The sequence below is a fragment of the Rhinoraja longicauda genome, chromosome 1, assembly GCF_053455715.1.
Source record: "Rhinoraja longicauda isolate Sanriku21f chromosome 1, sRhiLon1.1, whole genome shotgun sequence".
Lineage (NCBI taxonomy): Eukaryota > Metazoa > Chordata > Chondrichthyes > Rajiformes > Arhynchobatidae > Rhinoraja > Rhinoraja longicauda.
In genome coordinates, this window is record NC_135953.1 from 62,800,265 (window position 1) to 62,823,173 (window position 22,909).

The 22,909-nt window shown below is 41.0% G+C and overlaps 1 protein-coding gene across 1 annotated transcript in view; it reads right to left on the minus strand.

Annotated features, from left to right (window-relative positions):
- Positions 1-22,909, minus strand: part of LOC144599525 (PGAP2-interacting protein-like) — a 67,619-nt gene that overhangs the window by 15,279 nt on the left and 29,431 nt on the right. Inside the window, exons 4-11 of the mRNA XM_078410522.1 lie at positions 22,158-22,312; positions 19,257-19,464; positions 17,001-17,083; positions 13,177-13,431; positions 7,208-7,324; positions 4,703-4,794; positions 4,391-4,496; positions 1,060-1,195 (exon numbers count right to left, since the gene is read on the minus strand). Of these exons, the coding sequence (XP_078266648.1) occupies positions 1,060-1,195; positions 4,391-4,496; positions 4,703-4,794; positions 7,208-7,324; positions 13,177-13,431; positions 17,001-17,083; positions 19,257-19,464; positions 22,158-22,312 (1,152 nt within the window). The remainder of the gene's footprint in view (positions 1-1,059; positions 1,196-4,390; positions 4,497-4,702; positions 4,795-7,207; positions 7,325-13,176; positions 13,432-17,000; positions 17,084-19,256; positions 19,465-22,157; positions 22,313-22,909) is intronic.

A 22,909-nucleotide genomic window follows, 5' to 3' on the forward strand; every position in this document is an offset into this window, starting at 1 on the left:
TTAACATAAACATCCACCACAGCCGCTCCCCACATTCCTCACTGTGAAGGAAGGCAATAAAGTCCAATCTCTCCCTTTTTCTCCGCGGTCGGGGCTATCGAACCATCCGCGGTCGGGGCCATCAAAGCTTCCGCAGCCGGCGATCCGGGTGCTCGCGTCGAAGTGGTTGAAACTCACCACGGCTTAGAGCCCCGACTCAGTCTCCACCCAGGGACTGCGATGTTTAAAACGGGCTCCAAGATGTTAAAGTCCATAGGGTCACGGTTGGAGTTCTCCAGTCGATCCCTGGCAAGGGGATCGCAGCTCCACGATGGTAAGTCCATGCTGCGCCTGTGTTGAAGCGCCGGGCTGGTCTCCAGGAAAGGCCGTGCCATTCTACGATGTTAGGTCGCAATGGGGGATGGAGATACGACACGGAAAAAATCACATCTCCGTCGAGGTAAGAGATTGAAAAAAGTTTCCCCTAAACCACTCCCCCAAAACAAACCAAGAGACACTAAAACATACTTTTAACACATACTTAAAATAACAAAACAGAAAGAAAAGACAGACAGACCGTTGGCTAGGCAGCCAATGTTGGCGCCGCTTGACTGAACTATATGCATTTAACTTCCCATTCATTTATCAGCAGATTCTGATTAATGAGTGTAATGGTGATTAATCATTGCCGAAGAAACAATCAACATCATTCCACGAAAGTAAACAAGGGCACATCAATACCATCTTATATTGTGGAAAAAATGGAAAATACTATGGAAAATGGTAAATGTAACTGAAATAGCTTTTCATCTGTCAAAATAAATACTGTTTCAATACGAAGATGGCAGTAAACAAAATATTAGGGTAAAAATAAATAACTCAAACCGTGCCCAAAGGAAGACCAGAAAAGTTAGAGATAAAACACTAGTGGAAAAATTAGAGATAAAACGCCAGTGCAAGAAAAAAGCAAAAAAACTTTGTGCATAATTATTACATAATCATTCAACTGGTAAAGCAACAGACAATAATATAAGGAGCAAATGAGGAGGATGTGTAAATGGTTGTCGCGGGCTTACTTACCCCCAGGTGTGATCTTTTGTGCTTGGACCAAAATCCGTGTAAAAACCCAACTTCTCTCCCAGCCACATGGTGAGATCATTATTTCCCAGGAAAGGCTTAGAGGCATCACTTTCCAATATTGTTATTAAATCAGCACCTATCGTTGATAACAGTGTTAAGAAGGTTACAACCAACAGATGAGAATATTACACAGGAGAAGCTAATGCATACCTGAATTGTCCTGAAAACATAACCTGCAGCAAGATTTCAAGTTACTGAATCAGTTTACAAACACCAACATAGAATTGTTACCAAAGTGATGTCCATATCACAATTAGTTGCCATGATTTAAAAGCATTTTAAGAGGATTTGAACTTTGGCATGAAGCAGAAAATGCCATAAGTTCAGGTCAGACAGCAGTAAGATATAGAATTTCATTGTTCCATTGCTGGTACATATGATAATTAAATACTCTTGAGCTATGGAGAGAACTTGAGGTTGGTCACTTTTCATCAGAATTGGAAGAAATTAGAGATTCAAACTTTTTTTTTAAATGCATAGTGCTGGAACTGGGTCAAGGTGAACAAATGGGAACAAAACCCTTTGAGAGATTGAAGGGCGGGAGAAAGTGTCACGAGCCAGTAAATATTAGTGAATAACAAAAGGAGAGGTGTAAACAGGAGATAAATGAACTTTGAAATTACTAAAAGGAAGGCGATGCTAACTTTTGAGATACAAGTTGGATAGCTGATTACTTGAAATTGTAAATTCTAACGTCATGTTAAAGATGAGGTGCTATTCCCTAAAATTAAATTGAAACGGTGTGAAAGACGAAAACAGAAGTCATACTGGGAGTGTGATGGGGGATTAAAAGTGGCAACCAGAATCTCTGGGCCACCTTTCCAAACTGAAGGGAGGTATTTTGCAATACATTTGACTTGCCCAATGTAGGGAAAATCTCACTGTGTGTACCAATCGTGGTTAACAGGCAGTAGGGATGTAGAAGGAAAGTGGTACAAATGGAAGGTATTCCACGTCCCAAGATTGATTCAGAATGGGCATTGGTGAAGGTGCAAGAATGAATCAGAGTGTTCAGAAGCCACAGTCCCTTTGGAATACTCAGTGAGGAGGGGAGAGAAAAAGCAGGCATATCATGTTCAATGTGGAGGTTAGTGAGTGAGTTGGATGGTGAGGACAAGGGGAATTGTATCCGTGCTATGTGTGGGAAGAGAGGGGTGGCATGAAAACAAATGGTTGAAAGGCACATAAATTATGGTGAAGAGAAAACTAATAAGTCATTTTGGCTGGCTGCAGGCAAACTATTATTGGAGGTTACATAAATGGCAGAGAGAAGAGGTTTAGAGAGCATGAAATTAAAGCACCTCTCTCTCCTACAAGTGGGATATCACCAGTTCTTCCTCCCACATTAGATCTGTCATTACTTCCTGCTGAGGTCTTCACTGTTAAATCAGAATCCAAACATTTCTAATTGCCTGCACTCTCCTTCAATCACTTTAGCACACTGAGCTACTTCATAGAACAGTACGTCACAGGGCCAGGCTCTTCGGCCCACAATGTTTCCATGCCACACATGATGCCAAGTTAAATTAATCCGCTCTGCCTGCACGTGATCCAAGTAAAAATTGGCAGACTTTACAACTATTTGTTGAAAATGTGCATGTGCAGAGAAATATATCAGAACAGAATCAGAACACGGTACAATGAACCATTATGACAGCACCAGCTCAAAGGAATAGTCAGTAGGGTGAGGTAACAAAAGATGCTCTGGCCTCACACCAACATTATTGACCCTAATTGACTACCAAGGTAGTCTAGCAATTCGGTTGTATTGTATTGAGAGACACAATAATTGATTGATTACAACCCAAAGGTATGAACATTGAATTCCCCAATTCTAGGTAACTAAATAGCCCTCTCGTTTCTTCCCTCATAACAGCCTGTTACCTGCCAGGCTTTGTCCTGCCCCTCCTCTCTTCCAGCTTTCTTTCCACCACCCCCCGCTGCCTGACCTGCTGAGCGACTCCGGCACTCTGTCTTCTTTTGTAAACCAGTATTTATCTTGCTTGTGGATTGTCACCTTGCCGTGGTGGAGAAGCTTGTGTGGTCCTGAGATCCTGAGAGTGATTCCGTCTGGAATTATGCTCCTGGTAGGGTCACCCATGGCGGTAAGGCCGAGGGGGAGGTCCCCGACAAAGAGCAATCCAACCAAGACCTCAATGGTGAAACAGGCAGAGGATGATGGCTGACTTTAGTGGAGCGTCAGAACCACTGGGAAGGCGGATGAAGGCTGCAATGGGCAGGTGCTATAGACAATAGACAACAGGTGCAGGAGTAGGCCATTTGGCCCTTCGAGCCAGCACCACCATTCAATGTGATCATGGCTGATCATTCTCAATCAGTACCCCGTTCCTGCCTTCTCCCCATACCCCCTGACTCCGCAATCCTTAAGAGCTCTATCTAGCTCTCTCTTGAAAGCAAAGATGGGAAGGTAGACACTCCCGCCCCCACGAGTCTTGGGCAGATGAGATTCGTCAGCCTGGGAAGGCAGTCCATCTAGGAGAGGGAAAACTGATCTAAAACCTCCACTGCCTTGTGGCCATATCCAGTCGCGAAAAAGACTCCAGGAGTAAACCTCAAGAAAAATCTGGAGTCCGAGTCCCTAAGGCAGTTCGTCGTTGCCTACAACTACGTTCTGGCAGTTCTTGCGACAGAGCTGGTGCCAAACTGTAACGGTTCTGCTGTTCCTTTGGACCGATCAGCGACGTGGAGAGGGGGGATGTGCTGCATGGGTAACAGCCTATCCCCATGGTCAGCCATGACCGACAGGGACCTTAGATTAGATTTGTTTGATTAATTGATTGATTGTTTGATTGATTGTTTGAAAGATACAGCATGGAATCAGGCCCTTCGGCCCTCTGAATGCATGCCAACTATTGATCACCCAATAGTTCAAGAAGACTACATCCCATCAATTTTCCAATTAGGGATATACATTGGTCTTGTGGAGACGCCCATGAAAGAATTTAAAGGAAATTGGTTTATGCAACAATTCAAAATAGTATCTGGATACCAAATTCTGGGGAACCAAAGACAAGCGAAACACCTCAATTTTGCCAGCAATACCCTTAATCTAAGAATGCCTTTGGAACCATTCATCATCCAAGAATCAACATCTTCCAGGGAAGAGAACTGAGAAAAATAGCAACAGAAATAAATGCAAAACATGTCAGTAAATACTTACAGAATTATTCTTTTGTTTTTAAATTTCAGAAATTTCAAATATGTACAAATATTCTTGTTAAATGATTGGCGCCTAAAACAAAATACATACCTGTTTGTTCAATAAACTCAGCAGATCTTTCTAAACTTGGCCAACCTTGATTGTCATACCCAAATCTGTAAGACCATATCATAGCGGAGAAATCTTTCTTCACAGACTGGTCACAAAAGGTAGAGACAATGGAAAAGAAAAGGAATTAAATGTATGGAAGCTAATCATAGTGTACCATCAAAGAAGTTATTTTGCAATTTCAGAACATGATGATATAGGCTTCCTAGATATGATGTTCATGCCATGATTGTTCAGGTTTGGTTTCTGTTTGGCTTCAGTATATAAACAAATGCAAATAAAATCCTTACTCACCAGGATTTCGGCTGAGTTGAGTAATTTCTTCTGATACAATGTGAATCGATGCCCTAATCCCAACAGACCCACTCCTACAAACAGCCAAAGCACTAAACGGGAAAGCAAAAAAAATTAGAAAATAAAATTTGTATTACAATTATGATTTTTCATTTCAACAATAGTTACTAGCAAGCCAAATATTGTACAATATTCAATAACATTGATTTTGTTTTTCAGTACATATCATTGACATTCAGTTCGGCATATTGCTTCATTTTAAATTCATCCGTTACATTAAATAGTATTCAGTGAATTCTCAGCTGCTGGCATCCATGGAGATGGGAGGCAATATTTGCACAGATATGCTGGTTGCACAAGAATTGTGCAAAATAACCATTACTGTACACCACATTCGTATTCCACATGTAAACCTTTAAATTAAATGCCAAACTAGTGATCATTTCCTTATATTTTTAAATAACAATGTTTTACACTGCAATTCCAGGCCAAACAGTGTCAATGTAAAACACAGCAAAAATAATTCCAATGAATGACTGACTACCCACCATCGCACAAAGTGCTAAATCTTCAGAGGATGTTGCTGCTAATCAGCCTACATATGCACTGTCCATATACAATGCAAATATATAAATAAGTAAAATTGTCTTTCCACAATTTCTTTAAAAAGAAAATGAGGTTGCCTAAAATGTTTACAATATTTTGTAGGTTGCATGAGAATTCCAGATGCAAAATTTAAGAAAAGCCTGGGATCTATAGACTCGTGAACTTAACGTCTGTGGTAATTACATTACTGGAGAAGATTCTGAAGGATAAGATATTTGGATAGCATTTGGATAGACGGGCTGATTAGGGAAAGGCAGCACGGGTTTGTACATGTGTGATTGTGTCTTACGAATTTGATCACGTTTTTTGACGAAGTAACCAAAAAGGTTGACGAGAGCAAGACTGTAGATATTGTTCAGCAAAGCCTTTGATAAGGTTCTGCATGGTAGGCTGCTCTGGAAAATTAGATTGCATGGGATCCAAGGAGAGCTAATTAACTGGATACGGAATATGGCTCATGGAAGGAAGCAGAAGGCAGTGGTGGAAGGTTGTTTTTGGACTGAAGGCATGGGACTAGTGGTGTGCCTCAGGGATCGGTGCTGGGCCTATTGCTGTTTGTCTGAGGAAGGGTCTTGACCCGAAACGTCACCTATTCCTTTTCTTCAGAGATGCTGTCTGACCCGCTGAGTTACTCCAGCTTTTCGTGTCCAACCATATCAACGATTTGGATCAGAATGTACAACGCATAATTTGTACGTTTGGCGATGACACTAAAGTAGGTGGTATAGACAATGAAGATGGTTATCAAAATCACAGCAGGATCTTGGTCAGCTGGGCGTGGACTGAGGATTAACTAATAAGATCTAATGCAGATAAGTGTGAGATTTTACATTTTGAGAAGTCAACCCAGGACAGTGCCTTCACAGTGAATGGCAGAGGTTTGGGAAGTATTGAGCAGAGGGACCTCTGTCCTCAACATTTATCACAACAATGTTTTGTGATACTACTGAAACCACCCAGCATAGGGACATTTCCTCAATGCAGATGCCACCACACCTGGAGCACTATGACCTATATGACCACACATCCACTGCCCCATCCCCATACACAACCAACTTATGATGGATGGTGGGCAAGTGAGTGATCTTGGATTAGAGAGCTACAAACATAATTTTAAACTTGAAATAACCTCAGCGTCAAGGAACTGACCCTTTCTATTTTAGATTTACAGGTGATCTGATGACGATTTGTCAGATCTTCAATTTAATTAGCAGTCTTATTTAGTGGACAATTTTAATTTAATAGATTGGGAAGGTTGAGGAGACATGAGCTTAAGAGAGCTTAAATCAGGTTTGATAAATTTACAGTGGTTTCTTGGGAAGGTAACAAACATGGTGGATAGATGGGGACTGGTAGATGTGGCATATTTGAATTTCCATTTTAAAAATTACAGCATGGAAAGAAAGAGGCCCTTCGGCCCACTGAGTCCACACCAACAATCACATTAACACAAGCTTTTAGTTATCCCACTTTCTCAGCCACTCCCAACATATTAGGGCCAATATTATAGTGGCCAATTAACCTACAAACCCAGGCGTCTTTTGAGATGTGCGAGGAAACTGGAGCACCTGGTGGAAACCCATGCAGTCTCAGGGAAAATGTGCAAAGTCCACGCAGACGGCACACGCAACCAGGTTTCTGGAGATGTGAGGCAGCAGCTCAATCAGCTGCACTACTGATAAGGTGCCACAGAAAAGGGTATCCCAAGTTGGAGCAAGGACAATATATTGACCTGGATAGAGGAATGGAAATTGGCGGAAAACGGAGTTGGGATAAATGGACCATTTTTAAGATCAGCATTCAGAAGTTTTTGTGGGTGCTGGAACTCATTTACTTATAATCTTTTATACATGTTAAATTGAAATATAATGCCTTTGCAGTTATAGTTATGTCACTTACATTGTTTGACACACTTGGTCAAGAGTTTGAAATGAGCCACATTTTTGCCTTCTGGTGCGAACAATTTAGGTCGTTGACCAAAGAATAATCCAAATCCAATCAAATGCATGAGTGTTCCTGGAAAAGGAAGAAAAGAACAGGTTTAGGGTTTAGCGTCACCACAGTACAGGAAGCAGACATTGAGGCCACTGAAAAATGTAACTGAAAAGAAATCTATGGAATGAGACAAATATATCTTTGCTAGACTTTCTCTAGCATCTCTGTGTTACCAGGATTGTCTGCTCCACTCTACTTTTACCATAATTAATGTTTTATAAAGGTTCAACGTGATCTTCTCAGCAACACTTTCTGGTAATCTAAAGTACCATTTATATAGCCCAGGCTCCCATATTCTTTATTAACAACTTTCTTAACATATCAAGTCATGTATTAAGACTTATACAGAGATATCCAAGTATGGAATGGAAAAGCTTTCCAATTATGCTATTTAGTCTATAGGATCTCCTCTTGCTGTTTCTGTTCACTTTTTATTCCACTGCTTACTTCACCAGCATACACCTTCTTAAAGTCTACTATTAATGTTCTCACTGTTTACCAGGTTCCCCAGTTTGAGTCACCCCCAAATTTGGGACTGTCACCTTGTACAATCATGTTTAAGCCATTTATACTATGTACACAATATATATCAAAAGTAGGTCAGGCAGCATCCCGGGAGAGAAGGAATGGGTGACGTTTCTGGTCGAGACCCTTCTTCAGTCTGAAGAAGGGTCTCGACCCGAAACGTCACCCATTCCTTCTCTCCCAAGATGCTGCCTGACCTGCTGAGTTACTCCAGCATTTTGTGAATAAATCGATTTGTACCAGCATCTGCAGTTATTTTCTTATATCAAAAGTAGGATTGGTTCCAGTATTGACTCCCAGAGAGGACATTGTCTATTGTCCTCTGATACGAAAACATTTGTTTACCTTGAGTCTCTAGTTTCTATCCTTAAAACAAATTTATTTTTATTCTGCCAATTATGCCTTTTATTCCTTAGATTTGAATTTTGCTCAGCAGCCTATTATGTGCGAATTTACTTCAAAAAACCCATTTATGCATACAGAACGTTACCCTATCAAAAAATTAAATCTGATTAGCCAAGCATAATTTGCTTTGTGACAATCTGTGTGACATCTCCCTAATTAATTTGGATTTCTCCAGGTGACCTAATTTCGCCCCTACTCTCCCCACTACCACAGATTTGCCACTAAGCAATCTTTGCAGATTGTACTTGCTGAATTTGTTCTTTAACATTTTGGAACAAGTGTGCAATATTTGCAGTTCTTCAACTCTCTGATATCATCCCTTTAAATAGAGAAGGCTGGAGATTAAAACCAGACCCTCTCCAATGTCCATCTGTTCTTTTCTCAGTCTCCTTGGTCACATTCCATCCAGAGCAGGTGATTTACGGGGCTTAGTTTACAAACATAATCTATTTAGGCATCTCATCTACTATGCACAAGGATGTATTTGCAGTTAAGGATGTATCCCCAAACATCCAGTCTATCTTGTTGTGGCACTCACATTTTTTAACCTGTACTTTCTCGGGAGCTGCAACACCGAGGCTCGAAGCATTTTTCCAATGGTTTAGATAGGGCAAATAGAAATTCTTTTCCATTATTAGGTCTCTGTTTATTTTCTCTTTTGTTCTACCTGTCATACTCATGCAAGGTATTATCACCTGGATAGCAAGCAAACAAAGGTTTTCATGTATCTCAGTGCAAGTGACAACTATGACCAATTTCAATCTTTACCCCATCTGTTCGACTGAGACTTGTGCACATCCTCTACACAAATCATCAAGTATCTGTCCTTCCTTCTGCATCCAGGCACAATCACCTACTTGATCGTTAACCAGCACTACTTTTCTTCTCACTATCCAATAACTGTTTATGTGCCCAAAAGATTTTAGTATTCTCTATTATGTTAGGGCTAACCTGTATTTTTTTTTTGTCACTTCATCTTCATTTCCTTCCTCTCCTCCTTTCAGCTTTCACTCGTATCATCAACTTGATGTGTTTTACAGCATGTGCTTCCTTTTTCCTGTTGCACATTATACGAGATCAAATTTCAGCATTTAGGGAATTCTAGTTCTGGTTCCCCTACCTTTCCTTCTCATGGAAATGTACCTCTTCTCTTTAAATGTTATCCGTTGTTTTACTATACTTTTAAATCAATATTAGAATTCTAATTACACTTAAGAGTAGATCCCTTTTTCAGTTACCACTTTCAACCTGATAAATATCCTTGCTGTTTCCTCAAATGTTGTTCACTAATACTCGGCCAACGTGGTCCACAATATTTCCGAGATCCGGGCAATACCTCTTTTCATCGAGGGGGCAGAAACATAATAAAGAAGGTTCTCCTAAGCACATTTTAGAATTTAAAGTTATATTTAATAAATAATGAAATAAAGCCCTTTATTATCTCAGTCTGCAGTTCTTGCAGCTCAATGTTCCCTAAATATTTGCTCCTTCCAACAATTTAGAGGCCCAGTAAATTAGATTCACAACCCTGTAGGAAGGAACTGCAGATCTTGGTTTAAACCGAAGATAGGCACAAAATGCTGGAGTAACTCAGCAGGACAGGCAGCATGTCTGGATAGGAGGAATGGGTGACGTTTCGGGTCGAGAACCTTCTTTATAATGCTTCTATCCATTCCTTCTATCCAGAGATATTGTCTGTCCTGCTGAATTACTCCAGCATTTTGTGTCTATCTTAAGGGCCTGTCCCACTTAGGCGGTTTTTTAAGCGACTGCCGGTGACTGTCAAAGTCATAGCAGATCGCCAAAATTTTCTTTTACCCGACAACAATGACCACGACAATGCCGCGTCAGGTCGAGAGTATACCGTCTTCGGAAACATCGCAAAATTCCCACGCTGTCAATGCTTCTCCGGCATCCTAATTTTCACTGAAATCACTGACACGTGTAAGTACTTGAGAGTTTTGAACTATAACATCTTGTATGGGTTACTTAAAAACCAAGCTTCACGGTAACAAGGCATAAACTGGATTGACTTCCAGTTTACTAATGGCAGAATTAAGAAATTTAATTTTAAAGACGGTTGTGAAAATTGTGTGGGCATTCTTTGAAAATGTACGGGAGATGCATATTGGTTTCTGGGTTGCATATCTGGGTTGGGAGCCTACTTTAAATGTGATCGTTGATGGCCATAAACATCGCGAAAATTCCCACGCTTACCTGACCGTCAAACTGTTGCCTCCAATCTACCTGTCAAATGTCCTGACGGTAAATAAATTGGTTAAAGCCAAGTATTTTATGGTATCTTGAAATGACTTTACTTATTTTAATATTATGTGCTTCTAAATGCATCTAAGAGAAACTAGCAAACCTGGGGACAGCATGCGACAGCGCCCACAATAAGCAATGATACCTGGCGACAAGCCAGCTGTCGCCGAGAAAATTCACTCCGGATAATTTCTCAGCGATGCGCTGAGATCCACTACGATTCTTGGAAGACTCCTCACGATCATGCCCGCGACACCCCGGTGAACTGTCGGCGACAGCCTAGTCGCTGGCAGTCGCCTTAAAATCGCCTAAGTGGGACAGGCCCCTTAGATTCACAACCCTATTAATTAGAGCAAAAGAGCAGCCAACAACTGACAGGACGCAATCCTGTAATGAATTAAAAATAGTTGTGTGCATTGGTGTTAAATTTAACTCATGATAATTTAGTTTATCACATCGACAATATGAAAATGAAAAACGAAAGTAAAATAGAGGGATTCAAAGGGATGGTTAATTCTCTGTGGCAAGATTACTATTGTGAAATAATCAAACAGCAGCTACAACCCACAGAAGGCTTTCTCATGGGATGTATGTTGAGATGGAAGCAAATTAAATGGGTGCATTTCAGATTTCATTAATCACCAATGTAGGTTAATCGAGCACTATAAAGCAAAGCACTTTTCCACAATAACAACACCGTAATTAAAAACAGCAAAGTGCAAAATATACAGAAAGTGAAAAAAAGTGCTTTAGATAAAAAAAGCTGTTCCTGTTTGCAGATAGTTTGTAATTCAGGAGCCAGTACATTCAAAGTTATGAATTAAAAGCACGGAACAATGTACGGAAAGCATTTTCTTAAATATGGAGTGAATTGTGATCTAGAACCGAAGGTGGTGGAAACAGTAAATAAGGCTTTTCAAAAGGGATTGGTTAGGCACTTTGCGGGGGGAAATAATTTGGACGTTTTAAGGAAAAAGCAGAGACGATACACAGGTAGGATAAACATTTAACAGCTGGCTTGTTCTTAGATTATAGATCTATTCATTCAGCAATCACTAGAACAAGCAATTTACATTCATGTCAACAACATCAATTTTTTAAACCTGTAATTTCACCTCTGAGCTAATTCCACATGAGAATTTGGTGTCAGAGGTACTGCCAGCACTCCAATACCTTGCCCCGTGCTCTCAAACAATTACATAGAAAATAGGTGCAGGAGTAGACCATTTGGCCCTTCGAGCCTGCACCGCCATTCAATATGATCATGGCTGCACCGCCATTCAATATGAATTAGTCAGCAGACTGGTGGGTAGGCAGCAGAACAATGCCTTATCTACACCTTGCCAACAAATTTGTTTCAAGAAAAGTCAATCAGAACTGAAAAATTGGGGATTACATATGGATTAAAGTCCAGATTCTTCAGTGCATCTGCCACATAAAAGACAGAGATGATAGAACAGGGATATCATAATACAGGAGATTATTCAACCTGTCCCTACTTTTTTCTTGAAATCCTGCAAATTATTCTCTCCCCTGCCTAACCAATTCCCTTTGAAATCACTTATTAACTGTTTCCTTCACCTTCAGTTTTAGACTACAAGACACTCTATGTTGAGCAAACATTTTTTCCTGGAATTCCTTTTATCTGTCACTTTGAATTCAGTGGCTCCTGAACCTCAAACCATTTGAAATGAAATGAAACTTGCTTCTCTTTTATTTAAATCAGTTATGATAATATATACCTGTTAAAACTCCTCTTAATCATCCTCATTTCAAGGAGAACTTTATATATCTTACTTTAAATCACATACCCAAAACCACCATTGTTTTCTCTCTTGTGATGGCACCTCCATCTTTTCCACTCTAAATGAATTCATCAAAGTGAATAAACTTGTTTGTAACATGAATCCTATCCACTTACATGGTGGATACCTTGTGTACGTGACTCACGGAAGCCCACCATACAGCTCAAAGGGACTCCTCCATGACGTTATCCTACTTCAAGTAATGTATGTCTTAGTCTGAAGAAGGGTCTGGACCCGAAACGTCACCCGTTCCTTCTCTCCAGAGATGCTGCCTGTCCCGGTGAATCACTCCTGCATTTTGTGTCTATCTTCAAGTAATGTATACTTCATCTCGAATGGTTGCAAATCTTCCCCATATCATGGTCAGTATGAACACAAAAGATCAATTTTCTTACCTGCCTGCTCTACCTATTTTAAATGATCTTAGTCTAATGATCTGTTTGTTCGTCAAGAGTGTTTAAATTGCCATAAGTACTGTATGGACAATGCAACAATGAAATTCTTAGTTGCAGCAGCTTAACAGGCTTGTGAAATCAAAACACACAGGCAATATCCTTGACCTTGAAACAAATATTTAAAACAAAAGCCACTGCAATTCATGATTGGAATAGCTAGGGTATCACAAAATGCTGGAGTAACTCAGCAGGTCAGGCAGCATCTAGGAGAGAGGGAATGGATGACGTTTCGGGTCGAGACCCTTCTTCAGACTGGAATAGCTAGATAGATATATTTATATTTTTAAAAGGCATAAAAATAGGAAAACTGAGCAAAAATAAATTAAAACCTTTCTTTAATGTATTTAGCAACTGGCAGGAAAATGCTTCTCCCTCCCTAATGAATCATTTGATTAATATCTTACTTTAAATCACATACCCAAAACCACCATTGTTTTCTCTCTTGTGATGGCACCTCCAGGTACAAAGTTGTAAGCGATACACCACACTGTGCTGATGATCTCTATCAAATACACCAGCATCGCCGTGCCCATGGCCTTTCCTGGGTGTCCTGAACTGATGAGACGTTCAATTAGGTGGGGCCAGAGCGACATGGCATAAACGGCTAACACAGTTCCTGCAGCAAATGCTCCTTCCCCCCGAAGGTAAAAGAGACAAATTGCTGATACTACTCCTGTAACGGCAATAATAAAAATCTATTACCTTAACAGAAATCTCCTTGATATCCCTATGCAATATTATTCAAAACAAACACTTGCAGAATTAGTCTGAATTGCATTCAATAAACTTAGCCTGCCTGCAAATGTTTTTGCTGCTGAAATCAAGGATTACAATTCCAGTAAAAGGCAAATCTTGCTGAGCAGTTCTAGTTGGAACTACGGCACAAAAAGGAACCAAAAATATATTTTTATCAAAATATATTTGGCCATTTTGCAACATTCCTTCCCCCCCCCCCCCCCCCACCCCCTCCCTCATAAATAATCTACTCAACTAATTCCACGCACCTCATTCTTACAATGTCCCATTTTTAACTACCTACTTTCCTTTAAACAGAACTCTTGGGCACTGCTCCAGTGTAGTTTAGAGAGACAACGCGGAAACAGGCCCTTTGGCCCAGAGTCCACGCCAACCAGCGATCCCTACACACTAACACTATCTTACACTAGGGACAATTTTTATTTATGGGAAGCCAAACCTGTACTCCTTGGAGTGTAGGGGAAACAGAAGATCTTGGAGAAAACCCACGCAGTCACGGGGAGAACGTACAAACTCCGTACAGACAGCACCCGTAGACTGGATCAAACATGGGTCTCTGGCGCTGAAAGTGCTGTAAGGCAGCAACTCTACCATTGCGCCACTGTGCTGCATCACTGTTTCAGCATTTTAGCCATCTACTATCAAAAGATTTTTTAAAATTAGCTGTTTAGATATATTTGGGCTTGCTCAATACTTGCAACCACCCTACATCTGATTCAGCCATTGATTTCCACAGGGAAGGACAACAAAAAGGCTGCCTTTCCCAACAAAGTTTCAATTAACATTCTGTAGGTATTCACTAAATTGACCTAGGAGGAGACGGATGCTTTAAGGTTCAGCTGACTTATGCAGCACTGAAAGTACCACAACAATGGGCCTTTAGGGCCCATGCTTAAGACTATGCTTTTAAGAACTTGAAACTTGAAGGGTACAAGATGGTGCCAGAAACATGATGACTGTGTACTGTCTTGGTGAAGTCTTACACTACAAGCATTGCACTTTGGTACTTATTTATGATTGTGCTTATGTATAGTAGTATTTAACTGAATAGTATGCAAAACATGGAATTTCATTGTACATACAACAAAAAATACCATTGCACAATGAAGTACATTGGAGATTTGCTAGATTATCTTCATGACACATTCAACAAATATTCCAATACTTATCTTGGACTTGTACAAGATACTCCCCTATTGTGCTCTAATCTTTAGTCACTTGGATTGTCTAATTTTACAATAGCCCTCCTACTTCAAGGGTTCTTCTTCATATTTGTACATGAACTATAGGGAGGTATTGAAGGCAACTCCCATCTCTTGAAATGGATGCCAAGGAAAAGGAATGATGATATATCACTGTTTTTCTGCCTCACAGATAAGAATCTCTCTGGCTTTTAACACACAAATTCGGCATTGAGCTGAAACTGAAGGGCCTGTCCCACTTAGGCAATATTAAGGCGACTGCCGGCGACTAGGCTGTCGCCGACAGTTCACCGGGGCGTCGCGGGCATGATCGTGAGGAGTCTGCCAAGAATCGTAGTGGATCTCGGCGCGTTGCTGAGAAATCAACCGGATTGAAATTTCTCGGCGACAGCTGGCTTATCGCCAGGTATCGTTCCTTATTGCGAGCGCTGTCGCATGCTGTCCCCAGGTTTGCTAGGTTGTCTTAGATGCATTTAGAAGCATGTAATATTAAATTAAGTAAAGTAATTTGAAGATACCATAAAATACTTGTGTTTAACCAATTTATTTACCGTCAGGACATTTGACAGGTAGATTGGAGGCAACAGTTTGACGGTCAGGTAAGCGTGGGAATTTTCGCAATGTATATGGGCATCAGCGATCACATTTAAAGTAGGCTCCCAACCCAGATTTGCAACCCAGAAACCAGATATGCATCTCCCGTACATTTTCAAAGAATGCCCAAACTCCGCACAAAAATCCATTTAACCACGTTTAAAATTAAATTTCTTAATACTGCTATTAGTAAACTGGAAGTCAATCCAGTTTATGCCTTGTTACCGTGAAGCTTGGTTTTCAAGTAACCCGGGTAAGATGTTATATTTCAAAACTCTCAAGTAATTACAGACTTGTCAGTGATTTCAACGAAAATTAGGACGCCGGAGAAGCATTGGTAAGCGTGAGAATTTTGCGATGTTTCCGAAGAGGGTGTAATCTCGACCTGACTCGGCATTGTCGTGGTCAATGTTGTCGGGTAAAAGAAAATTTTGGCGATCTGCTACGACTTTGACAGTTGCCAGCAGTCACCTAAAAAATCGCCTAAGTGGGACAGGCCCTTAATTTGGCTATTGGTGATAACATAGACCATTTTATGGCCTAATCCAAATAAGACTCACTCCCAACGCAGCTTTGATATAAATCATTCTTTGGCAGTGAACCAGGACAGTAGTCTTGAATGCAGCTTTAACTAGGAAAGGAGCCAATAAATTCCTGAACTTGGTTTCCAGTTCCCACTTTGCCCTTCCCTCCACCAAAACATTCAACTCTCTAACCCTCCATCTTATCCATTTGCATTAGTTAATTAAAACCGTCTCAATCAAATAAACCACAGAGAAATTAGAAACTTGTAGAATGAAAATTGTTGTCTAATATTTCTGCACAAAAGATAATTTCTTCAAAACCATTTGTTGCATAACTAAAGGGAATATACTGTATCTCCATTTATATTATGCTTTAGTGAAATCAATATGTTCCATAACATTTACACTTCAATAAAATACTATTGAAGTGTAGTTATAATTTTCTTGGGCATGTTTCCTTGTTACTCTAGGCATGGTTTTCCATTGTGATCAATTTGGCTTTTGTTATTGACCTGAAACAGTGGAAGGTGAATTGCATATATCTTAGCAGTAGTTATTTTCACTGGAAAATCAAAGTCTCCAGCTGGAGAGAACCAACACGGCTGGCAGCACGGCCAAAATAGGCATGAATACATTTCACTCAAGGCGGTGCTTTTGTTTATGAAATGAATATAATTTATTAATGGTTCATGTTAAATTAAAGAGAGCAAATTTCAGAAAATGGCACGTCTGATTCATGTCATGATTAAGCTCATCACAAAAATCGGTTTTGCTACAATGCAGCACGTAAATTATAAGCATTGCGGCAATGAGCTGTGGTTTGATCTCTAAATACTATTCACCAGTATTAGCTAGGGCAGATGCAGGCTATTTATTGGGTCCCAGGTGAGATGTGACCATCAGATTACTCTATTGTGATTAATGCTCTGTATCTCATGAGATCTACCAAATGTATGTTTGTGAATCGTGAATGAGAGTAGGACTGAAATAGCTATAAATGCTACATTGCCAAAAAGCCAGCTGACCATATTGACTTTCTCACAAGAATATTTAAGTATCATGGGTCTGTAGACCAACCCAAGTCTGCAGTGGGAAAGCGAAAGATGGGGGGTGGGTAGTGTTTTTCTACAAGTGCAAAACACTTGCAGGAACTGCAAGCCCCATACCTATGAGCCAAAGGACAATGTTGTCAACAAAGACCCAAAATGATAACATCACACCGATAGCCAGGGCGACCAAAATCACACCCCTGAAAGAAAAAGAAAGTTGTTTTATTTGAAAAGCATATTTTAAAAAATCATGTTTTTGTCCTGACAATATATTAATTAAACTTCAAAACACCTTACCTCCGGCAAAATTTTAAATTTCTGAAGTACGTGGGGATTGGAGTAAAAAAATAGTGCAGCAAATAAAAGAGCAAAAATAAGCAAAAGGAAGACAGTTTATAACAAAAGCCAAAAGTGCATGAGTGCAAAAGAGAAGGAAAAAAGGAATCCCTCTTTCAAAAATAAGGGAATTTCTGATCTTCTGTAATACTATCATTGTTCTTAGTGTGGATCCCTGTTGCGATACTTAACTGTATATAGCCTTTTACTCTCCTTTTCCTGTGATCTACTTAGGCTAATCAATGATCACTAATTCCAGCAACTGATATGGGGGGGGGGAAAGCCAAATTATAAATACATGGAAAACAAGAAAAATAAATTAATCTAAGCAAAAACCGTTGGTACAAAAATCCAAAACAAAAAACAGGAAATATTTAAAGCAGTGAGCAGGAATTGACGTTTGTCAAAGACTCCTTATCAGAATCTACATACTAAAACTCTCGTTGGTTTGTTCCTGAACTACAGCCAAAACGGTACACGATAGCGCAACAATTTTAGGCCCACCTTACTCACTGTCATCCCTTTAGTGCTAATGGAAGAAGTTTCATTGAAATCTGTTATTCACATTTTAAAGTTTAAATCTATCTCCTAGGGAGGGAGTGGGAGGGAGGAGGTTGAGGGGGATGGAGTGGGGGGAGGGGGAAGAGGGGGATGGGAAGGGGGGGAGGAGAGAGGGAGGGGGGAGGGAGGGGGAGGGAGGAGAGAGGGAGGGGGAGGGAGGAGAGAGGGGGGAGGGAGGAGGGGGGAGAGGGGAGGGGAGGGGAGGGGAGAGGGGAGGGGAGAGGGGAGGGGAGGGGAGGGGGGAGGGGAGAGGGGAGGGGAGGGGAGGGGAGGGGAGGGGAGGGGAGAGGGGAGGGGAGAGGGGAGGGGAGAGGGGAGGGGAGAGGGGAGGGGAGGGGGGAGGGGAGAGGGGAGGGGGGAGGGGAGGGGAGGAGGGAGGGAGGGAGGGAGGGAGGTGTGGGGGAGAGGGAGGGGGGGAGGGAGGGGGGGAGGAGAGGGTGCTGCACCAATGCAGGAGAGGTTTGGGCCCGATGGGTCACCTTGGTCCAGTAGGAAATAAAGTCAAAGTTGTTGTCATGTGCACTAGTACAATGAGGTGCAGGTACAATGAAAAATCTTGCTTACAGCAGCATCTCAGGCACATAGACTCAGTCAAGCATACAAAAACAAATTATACATACGTTACACATAACATTTCTAAAAGAAATAGGATTGCAAAAAGATAATGAATAAAATAAACAAGTTCATGGTAGCGCAAGAGGTGGACTGAAGTGTTCCATTGTCAAGGTATGCTTAGGGTTGCGCTGATTAGTTGAAGAACCTGATAGTTGTCGGAAAGTAGGTATTCCTGAACCTAGTGGTGTGAATGCAGGAGTTGACAACTGAGCACTTCAAGGGCCAATGTTAATACAAATTAAAAAATCACAGACAGCAATGCCAAAACCTGAAATAAAAAAGGAATGTTGGCAAGTACCCAACAAGCCAGGCAGCAACTGTGGAAATAGCCTAAATCAAAAGTTAATGTCATAGAGAGTCATAGAGTCAATGCCGTTATATCTCATTTGAGTTAGAGACATGGAGTCATTGAGGCCTTCATTGAGTCATTGAGAATTCAAACAGGCCCTTCAACCCATCTCCTCCATGTCGACCAAGATGCTCCATCATCACAAGTCCCATTTATCTGCGTTTGGTCTTTAAACCTAAAACTCTCCTATCCATGTACCTGTTCAAGTGTCCTTTAAATTTGTTATCGTACCTGACTGAACTACCTCCTCTGGAAGATTTTTCCATACCTTTGTGAATAAAAATGCCCATCAGGTTCCTATTAAATCTTTCCCTTCTCACCTAAATGCTCTGCTGACAAGTGGTGAGTGATCATGGCAGCACATGCGGGTCAGAGCCACGATTATAAATCCATAATGAATATAAAATATATCTCATCTTTGCAATCTTTACATTGGTCCTGTTCCATAAAATATATACTGCAGCACAGGCCTGGGACTCTAAATTGAGTTTTCCCTGCAACCCCCGCCTTACCCATAGGGATTTGGATCTGGTCCAGCATTTGGGTGGCCACTCACTGCCCACCGGGAAACGAGCGAGACCTCCCCGAAGATCCAGTGTGTGAGGAACTGTAGACTCCCAAACGCAGCCCCACTCACAAGCCAATCGCGGCAACTACCAGGATGCATCTTTTCCACCGATGATTTCATCTCCTCTTCCATCTGCGGCAACTTCTGAAAATCTGTCGCGGATAACAATTAATTTAAAATAATTTATGACAACAATCATTGTAAAAAAAATTGAGATCTCTTATCAATTACCAGCAGGTGAGCCCAAGGAACTGAGAAATTTCAGATGACTCAGTCAGTTGAATACTCTCTCAAACAACAGGTGGAAGCCAAATAAAACTACAGATGCGAGAATTCAAAATAAAAACGGAAATGCTAGATGAACCCAGCCAGTCAAGCAGCATCTGTGGAAAGAGAGACAGACACAAATGCTGGAGTAACTCAGTGGGTCAGGCAGCATCTCTGGAGAAATAGGATAGGTGACGTTTCTGGTTGGAACCCTTCTTCAGACTTTCAGGACTCAGTCTGAAGAAGTGTCTCGACCCGAAATGTCACCCATTCCTTCTCTCCAGAGATGCTGCCTGTCCCGCTGAGTTACTGCAGCATTTTGTGTCTATCTTCGGTGTAAACCAGCATCTGCAGTTCCTTCCTACACCTAATATTTCAGCTCACAGGTTGAAGGCTCTCCCTCCACAGATGCTACTGACTAACTAGCTGAAATCTTCCACCAAAAGACAAAGTGCTGGAGGAACTCAGCAAATCAAACAATATCTGTGGAGGGAATAAAACAAGTGACATTCTGTCTGAAGATGGATCCTGACCGGAAATGCCACCTAGTCACTCCCTCCACAGATGCTGCCTGATTTGCTGAGTTCCTCCAGCACTGTGGTGGAAGAACTTTGCTAGTCAGTCTGTGGAAGGAGAGCCTTCAACCTTTGCCCTGAAACGTTAACTGGTCTCTCTTTCCACAAATACTGCTTGACTGGCTGGGTTCTTCCAGCATCCCAATTCTTCGTGTCTCAAATTCTTCCAGCAATTCTGTTTCCTCAACCTCCCAACCACCCCACCTCCCCCACCCACTAACCTCCTCCTCTCCAAACAGCAAGGGTCCATTCTTCAGGAAGACTATTTTCAAAATGGGGAGAGAATCCAGAAATTGGAGGAGCAAAGAGACTTGGGAGTACTGGTGCAGGATTTCCAAAAGGTTAATTTGCAAGTCGAATCGGTAAGGGAAAGCACACAAAATGCTAGCATTTATTTCAAGAGGACTAGAATACAAAAACAGGGATGCAATGCTGAGAATCTATAAGGTGCTGGTCAGGCTGCATTTGGAGTATTGTGAGCAATTTTGCGTTGCATATCTGAGGAATGGCGTGCTGGCTCTGGAGAAGGTCCAGAGGAGGTTTACGAGAATGATCCCAGGAATGAGTGGGTTAACATATGATAAGCATCTGACAGCACTAGGCCTCTACTCGCCGAAGTTTTGAAGGATGAGGGGAGGCCAAACTTACCAAATAGTGAAAGCACTGGATAAGAGTGGATGTGGCGAGGATGTTGCCACTATTAGGAGAGTCTAGGTCCAGAGGTCATAGCCTCAGAATTAAAGGGTGTTCCTTTAGGAAGGAGATGAGGAGTAATTTCTTTAGTCAGAGGATGGTAAATCTGTGGAATTCATTGCCACCGAAGTCTGCGGAGGCCGTCAATGGATATTTTTAAGGCAGAGATAGCTGCCTTAGATTCTTGATTAGTATGGATGTCAGGGGTTATGGGGAGAAGGCAGGAGAATGGGGTTAGGAGGGAGAGATAGATCAGCCCGAATGAATGGTGGAGTGGACTTGATGGGCCGAATGACCTAATTCTGCACCTATCACTTATGAACTTATGAAAAGAATAGCTAAATGCTGCAACAAATTGGAAGTGGGAGGGGGGAGGGGGGTGGAATCTCAATGTAATTTTCTGACCAGAGTTGTTAAGCGCAGTCCTCTTGTCTCTGTTAAATGATTGGTGCTGCATCCCTGGCTAAAGTTTACCAATACCACTTGAAGAGAGCAAAGTCCTGATATATAGGTGTGCAATCAGCAAACACTGCAAACACAGGTTGTGGGAGGGAAGGTCAATAAGACCGCAGATTCTGGAAATCTGAAACTAAAACATACTGAAAGATTACCTCAGTGGAAAGAGAAACAATTAATGTTTCAACTTTGAGATCTGTTGTCAGAACTGACAAATACAGAAAATATTAATTATAAGATGCAGCAAAGGTGGCAGGAGAAATAGAAAGATTAAAAGGGAACATCCGTGTAAAGGGAAGAACAGGTCAAATGTGTTAACCATGCTGTTCTGGTCAATCTTCAGATATATATTTTTGTTTTTCATCTGTCAAATTTAATCTTAACACTATGATATATATAGGCAGAATAAAGGTAAATTTCATAGGCAACATACTTTCATGGCCACAGTCTTAAATACCCTACATTAAATATTAATATTCTTTCCTCATTCTTCAACCTTCAACTGCAGCATGTTTTACACTCCTTGATTCATTATTTTAATTCGTCCTTCAGAATGTTGAGATATTGTGAATTGTTCCAATAAAAAAACACGACATTTTCAAAGTTGTATTCTTCCACTTTTCTGCTTCATTGACTGTCCCACAATCTAATACGAAGTAAACAAATGAAATGGCTTTCCACCTACTTAAAGGAATCTATTTTAAAATCACAAATATTTTAAAACACAAATCTGCGGTGTTATGTATGCCTTAAGATTACAACAACAAAGTTTGTTAAGCGTGAATAGTTTCGACATGGACAAGCATATAACTTCCTTGAATAAAATGCTCTTACTACTCCAATGTATCCTTTACCTGAGCATATTCTCTCCAAAGTCACAATGGCACCCAGAGCCAGTATTACAGAGTTGAACATGTTGTTGGCCCACACTGGGTTCAGGGAGATGCACCAGATCCTCATGACAAGTTGTAGAATATGACCAAGAATGAAACCCCAAACTCTGCAGAGCCTACACATTAATAATACAGAAATATATTAGCATTTGTGTATCCTTTATGACAAAACAAAATCATTTGGGTTTGAAGGAACTATTCAAGTCATTTTAAGCTTGCTTTTCACTCTTTTTTTGTCACCTTGTATTCCAGTTTATTCCTTCCAGTTTTCTTTATTGTTCAGTGTAATGCAAGGGTTAAACAGGTTTTTCAGATAAATTGAGTTGTCTGCTAACAGCACATATATCAAGCAAGCAGACTCAATTTGAAAAACAATTAGATGCTTGGGAAAATGCATGGGCTCACTTAGAAGAACGGGTAAAACATGGGAAGACCTACAAGGGCATCTAGCAAAAGGATAGGATAAACCGTAGTCAGCAGATCGTTGAATTGTAAGAAAACACTTTTCACTTGTGGAGAGAGATTAGCAAGTTTGCAGATGATACAAAAGTGGGTATCACAAAATGCTGGGGTAACTCAGCAGGTCAGGCAGCATCTAGGAGAGAAGGAATGAAGAAGGGTCTCGACCCAAAACGTCATCAGTCTGAAGAAGGGTTTCGACCCTTCTTCATTCCTTCTCTCCTAGATGCTGCCTGACCTGCTGAGTTACTCCA